Source organism: Mandrillus leucophaeus, unplaced genomic scaffold, assembly GCF_000951045.1.
Source record: "Mandrillus leucophaeus isolate KB7577 unplaced genomic scaffold, Mleu.le_1.0 Scaffold445, whole genome shotgun sequence".
Lineage (NCBI taxonomy): Eukaryota > Metazoa > Chordata > Mammalia > Primates > Cercopithecidae > Mandrillus > Mandrillus leucophaeus.
Window position 1 is genome coordinate 2,427,156 of NW_012104754.1, and position 6,818 is coordinate 2,433,973.

The 6,818-nt window shown below is 39.4% G+C and overlaps 1 protein-coding gene across 1 annotated transcript in view; it reads left to right on the forward strand.

Moving 5' to 3' along the window:
* Positions 1-6,818, forward strand: part of DNAH5 (dynein, axonemal, heavy chain 5) — a 274,359-nt gene that overhangs the window by 197,197 nt on the left and 70,344 nt on the right. The window contains 3 exon segments of the mRNA XM_011994188.1: positions 1,846-1,960; positions 2,212-2,388; positions 5,168-5,371. Of these exon segments, the coding sequence (XP_011849578.1) occupies positions 1,846-1,960; positions 2,212-2,388; positions 5,168-5,371 (496 nt within the window).

Consider the following 6,818-nt stretch of genomic DNA (forward strand, 5'->3'; position numbering starts at 1 on the left):
GGCATAAAACAATTTAGTGATGAGCGTTTCCACATGCCAAATGCAGTCAGAGCCAGGGGGGAACTAAGGGTATGACAGGTTCTGAGTGACAAAATAAATGGCATTGTTAAATATGAGTACCAGGTGGGCACTGATTTCTGAGTTATTTGTACCATTTGTCCTGATGTAAGCCATAAAACAGGTTGGCTGCTGACCAGAACCTGCAGCTGTGTATAAGAGATGTCTCTGCACAAGCACCAGACAACAAAGAGTGATGAGAGGTTTAAAGTTTTTTTATAGTTTTATATATGAAACAGAAAATAAAATTGTTGATGTTATAGGCCTGGGGCCAAAAATGCCGACATAGATCGACCTAGCTGGGGCTACAAAAATGGTTTGCATTCCTAAGAAATGTCTAAGCATTAGAAGTAAACAGTTAAGTTTTAAAAGGGTAACTTACATGCATATTTCACACACTGTCATCTTTATGCTCTCTAGTGTCTGAGCACTTCCTCGCTTCCTATGATATTGACTGCAGTTTGGAAATCAAGAAGGAGGTGGTCCAATGCATGGGCTCCTTCCAGGATGGGGTGGCCGAGAAATGTGTTGATTATTTCCAGAGATTCCGACGTTCTACCCATGTGACGCCCAAATCATACCTCTCCTTTATTCAGGGCTATAAGCTCATATATGGAGAAAAGCATATGGAGGTACAGACCCTGGCCAACAGGTAAGTGTGATGTTCATATACAAAGCTATATTAAAGCCGTGGCTCTCGACCAGGGACAGATTTGCCCTGGTGGATATTTTGCAATGACCAGAGACATTTTTGTGTGTCACAACTGAGGCGGCAGGGCAGGGGAGGGGTACTGCTGGCATGTAGTGGGTAGAGGCTTAGGGATGCTGCTAAACTTCTTGCAGTTCTTTTCCGTCACAACAAAGAAGTATCCAATCCCAAATGTCTGTGGTGCTGAGGTTGGGAAACCTTCCTCTAGAGCCTATTGACTATTCCTTGCCCAGTAGGATAAACTATTGCCAGGTTTTTATGTGGCCCACTGCTTTCTATAATATTGAGTGACTTCAGGATAGAAGTAATAGACCTGGAAGGGAGTTGCGAATGCAGACATCCCCTCTTCCCTCTTCTCACCCTTCTCTTCCCATCCCTTCTGAGTGACTGAGAGGGAAAAGCCAGGTTGATGCATATGTTCACTGCCTAAGGAGCATCCCTGCTTCCCTGAAGTTTCTTCCAAATGTCACTGCTCTGCCCTATGCTTTTCTGAACAATCAGATCATCTTCCTGAGCATGGCTAGAATGAGCCAGGGTAAGGAATCCCTGGGTGGGTGGTTACATGAAATGACTCTGAGGGTTCCCATCTTTAAGGTCACGTTATTTCAGGTTCAGGCAGGCAGCTAGTTCCTTCCTACAGCTGTTTTGATGGCTTTAAATTTGTTTCTTAAGCCCACATCATTCTTCTTTTAATTTCTTTAGTCTCTTTTGAAAAAACAGGCATTATTTTCCTTCTTCCATGACAGGGCTTCAAGCATTTGAAGTCTATCGTCATTTAGCGTAATGTCATTAAGTATGTTTCCTGCATGATACAGATTCTAGCCTCATGGTTCCTAATTTCATGATGCGTGTTCTAGCAGGTTCACTGTTCTTGCACGAGGTCTGTAAAGAACATACGCATTATCTGTCTAGAGTCAAGCCTGGACCTGTATCCTTTTTGCTAAGCCCTCTTGGGTTTGCTACTTGCATACATGCAATCTTCAGATATAACCATTACTACTCACTAGTGGACCAGTACTTGAAAATGGCATCCGAGTCCTACACATTTTAACATTGTTTGCTTGGATTTTCAATCCCAGAATGAATACTGGATTGGAAAAGCTCAAAGAAGCTTCAGAGTCTGTTGCAGCCTTGAGTAAAGAACTGGAAGTGAAAGAAAAGGAGCTACAAGTGGCCAACAATAAAGCCGACACGGTGGGTGGGCATTTACGCATGTGCCACATTCCTTTTGAATTCCAAGTTCACAAGTGTTAATGGTCTATGCATATTCAGTGGCTTTAACTATCAAATTATACATTACTTTCCATTGGAATAAAGTACTCTTAATCTTATGTATAAAAAACTGGGTGAGTGGACAAAATCAATAAATCAAGGCAAAAATGTGCATTTTCAGCTGGATGTTTAATACTTTTTGACGAAGTATTGTTTGCTTTGTATGGAATTAGGTCTTAAAAGAAGTGACAATGAAAGCACAGGCTGCTGAAAAGGTCAAGGCTGAGGTACAGAAGGTGAAGGACAGGGCCCAGGCCATTGTGGACAGCATCTCTAAAGACAAAGCCATTGCTGAAGAAAAACTGGAAGCAGCAAAACCAGCTTTGGAAGAGGCAGAAGCTGCATTGCAGGTACATCTATGTGATATAACAGATGTCAACTTTAGGGCCTAAGAGGCAGACTAAGGCTAAAAAGATTAACAACAGCAAGGAAATGCTCTACTGGTTCAGACCGAAGCGCTATCCACTGGAGTGATTTCAAGTAATATTTTCTGCCAGAGACTTTATTAGCTCTTTATGGGTTTTGCATATTCTACTTAACATCTCACTCTCTTCACTCATCAGTGTTGGGCAGTGCCATATACTGGTGGTCGAGAGTCCTGAGTCCTCATTTCAACTCTGTCGTCAATAAGCTATGTAATGCTGGAAAAGTCACATCAACTTTCTAAGACAACATTCCCTCACTCATTCATTGAGGCCATTGGAGTAGATGATCTGTAAGATACAATGTTTTCTGTCTATGAATTACCCAAATAAAGAACTACTGATCTGATGTAGCTCATTAATGAGAGAGTTTGAGCAGGCTTCCAATGCAATTAAACAGTACAATTGTGTATTAGTCTGTGTTCACACTCTATAAAGATGTTACCTGAGACTGGGTAATTTATAAACAAAAGACTCACAGTTCCCCTTGGCTGGGGAGGCTTCAGGAAACTTACGATCATGGCAGAAGGTGAACAGCAACAGACACCTTCTTCACAAGACAGCAGGAGAGAGAACAGGGGAAACTGCCACTTTGAAACCATCAGATCCCCTGAGAACTCACTCACTATCATGAGAACAGCATGGGGGAAACTGTCCCCATGATCCAATCACCTCCCACCAGGTCCCTTCCTTGACTGTGGAGATTACAGTTTGAGATGAGATTTGGGTGGGGACACAGAGCTAAACCATATCAAACTGTGTGGCAATACACCAATGGCAAAATTACAAAGGAGGCTGGAGTTTGAGAAAATGAAATGAGTTTAGTGAACTAGGCCACACCTTAAAGGCTGGTCCAGTTTTGAAGACTCACTTTTACTAAGAGAGTTCCAGGTATGTACGAACGCTAACATTTTGACATCAGGTTACCTAAATCTATACAACAAATAAGATAACAAATCTTGTGCAGAGAATGTGTCTCTTCCTATCTTGATATTAATCTGACTTTAACCAGCTCAGAGCAAAAATAAAAAATATCTCCAGATGTTAGATAACTGTTCTATTATTGCCACAGCATATAGGAGATTATGTAACAGTCATATTTCTTGGCCTGCAGAAAAAAGAGGACTTTAATGCTTAGGTGAAACAGGTTGAGTTTTTGTTCCCCTCTCCAACTTCTTTTACCTGGGCATCTAACACAGCTGAGCACCATTCTGTTTGAAAATTATTTTTAAAGCTAAAGTAAAATAAGCATGCCTGGCCCTTACATTTTATATAACTTTAATTTGACCCTACCCTACTTTCCTCACTGTCTACTGTTCTATTTTTCTCTTTTCTTTTATAGCTGCACCCCTCAAATAAAGGTCTGTTTGCCATTTTCAGTTCCCTACTACACATTCACCCTAACTTCCAGCTGTCTGTCTTTCATAAATGCTAGTATTAATATATTAAAACAGACAGGGCTTGGTGGCTCATGCCTGTAATTGCAGTACTTTGGGATGCCGAGGTGGGCAGATCACCTGATGTCAGGAGTTTGAGACCAGCCTGGCCAACATGGTAAAACCCTGTCTCTACTTTAAAAAAAAAACAAACAAGAAAAATTAGCTGGGCATGGTGGCGTGTGCCTGTAGTCCCAGCTATTCAGCAGGCCAAGGCACAAGAATCACTTGAACCTGGGAGGGGGAGGTTGCAGTGAGCTGAGATTACACCACTGCACTCCAGCCCGGGTGACAGAGTGAGACTCAGGTCTCAAAATAAAAAACAAAAAACAAATGCAAAACTATATATATACAAACCTTTTCAAGGTATGTAGTTACATTCCTAATTGACCAAGTTTAGTGTTTTTTCTTTTTCCTCAGTCCTTGGAGAAAAAATCATTCACTTTTACTAGAAGGTCATTGGTTACTGTCTTTTGATAGAAAGGATGCAAATACAAACCAGATGGATGTTCTGAAGATCTGGAAGGAAGGAATATATACTATTTGTCCTAGAGATAGGACTGTTTCCAATTCTTACATTTAACATTTTTTCAATACTTATTCCATAGTGAGTTTTAGGTGATTGAGCAGTTATTATCAACCAAAACAGGTGTATGTGACTATTAAATCATTTACTCTGTAAGAATATATGTACTAGAAATTGAACGGAACTTTTCTAAGAGAGAGCTTCGTAAAATTCATATTGCTCAAGTCCCGTCATTTAAAGGTCAGTTCCCAGCTAAGAAACCTCTAATTATTCAATCTGTCAGCCCTGCGGCTACCCTCTGGTGTCGGTCCACAGTGACAAGCCTGAATTGTTTAAGAGAGAGAGGCAGATTCTTGACCTACATAGCTAATGAGCATTGCAAATACTGTAATTTTCCTGGTTTTGAACCTCGAAATCTACTTATGTGCTGACTATTCTTTTTCTTCCAGATTATATCTTTCTTTTTTCTGGCACAAAGCCATCTGTGCACTTTTAGAGAAGTCACAGCTCCTTATCTGCTTGCCAACATTTCCTTCCTCTCACTGCTAGTTTGAATAGTAGAAATTTGAATTTGTTGGGACATGGTGTTTCCTTGGGATTAAATATGCATCTAGACCCCATGGCTCTGCATCTAACTTAAAACAGTTTTCTGTCCTCTGTTGAAATAGCAGCATTTGGACATGCAAGGTTTGCTTGTCTGTCCTTTCCTGTCTGAGGTTGGTTGATCCTTTCTTTCATCCCCCAGACCATCAGGCCTTCGGACATCGCCACTGTCCGCACGTTGGGCCGTCCCCCTCATCTCATCATGCGGATCATGGATTGCGTACTGCTGCTGTTTCAAAGGAAAGTCAATGCTGTCAAAATTGACCTGGAAAAAAGCTGTACCATGCCCTCCTGGCAGGAATCCTTAAAACTGATGACTGCAGGGAACTTTTTACAAAACTTACAGGTTGGTAGTTCAGTGGTGATGGGCTAAGAGGGAACTCATTCTTCACTGGCATAGGAGTCCTTTTGGTATAGTAAGTTTCTAAAGAAAGAATTCACTCTACATACATGTTTTTTTCAGAGTAAAACTTTCTGTTTTGAATATAAAACATTATTAGCATTAGAGTTTTTCCTGACAGATTTTAGTTGTATTAAGGCATCATCAGTGTTACGTATACTTCAATAAAAGTTAAAAAAATCATTTTAAGAAGACAATAAGTGTGTGTTTATATTATATTCACATGAATACAAATATATACAAGTGTTTGTATTTTGCATTTCTCAGTAGTAATTTTTTAGTGTTAATTTACAGCTTTTTAAATTTTATGAGATAGAACTTAACATGAATAAATGCACAAATTTTAAATGTATAGCTTGATGAATATTTACATATGTATATACCTATTTGTGAACACTGGAAGAAAAGCACATATTTTCAGGCCCCAGAAATCTCTCTCGTGCCCCAACCAAGTCAATAACTTTCCTTAAGATAATTGTATCCTTACCTTTATCCAGATAGTTCGCTTTGCCTGTTTTGAAATTTGCATATATGAAATAATATTGTATGAACGCTTTTGTTTTGACCTCTTTCATTCAACATGTCTGTGAAATTCATTCTTTTTGTTGCAAATAACAGTCTTTCCTTTTTCATTATTATATAGTTTCCCAGTATATAAATGTGCTGTAGTGTGTGTGAGAAATGTCTAACAACTGATTCTTAAGGGAGAAAGGAAAAAAAAAAAAGCAAAAAAAAAGCTCTGATTTGAAGTCTTGCCATGGTGTAAGCACTCCCATGATGGCTATTTTAAGCTGCCAAAATGATGTTGCTGAATCTAGAGTTGAGAAGAGGTGCATGGTAGTATGCCATTGTGTAGCGTTTCCACCATATATATACAATAGTTGTAAATGACCTCAAAAGCACAGATGATAGTAAAATTTAGTCTCAGAATTAGCAAGTTATGAGCTTTGACTATAACCTTTGCTTGAAATATTGTTTATTTAATTGTAAGCTTATATATTTTAATTTTTCATAATGACTGAGTCTAACAAGTCTGCAGAATTCCTGGAAATTTAACAATCATTTCTTCCAAGCCTGTTTGAACCAGCACCAGTGTGAAACACTGTAATATGCTTCATTTTGTTTGTCCCTGTACTGTTGATGAATTTTGGGGTTAGTATTAATTTATGGCTATTATAAATCAAGCTGCTGTGAATATTGGTCATTTGGTGGCTCTAGCTGTGCATTCCTGTTGGTTTCATGCTCAGGAGTGGAATTTCTGGGCCTTTGGTTATACACATTTAATCAGCTTTGGTAGGTAGTGCTGAAGAGTTTTCAAAAATGGTGTGTCAATATATATACCCACCAGCAGTGTATGAGTTGCTCAACATCCTCACTGTTTTCTACTTTTAGC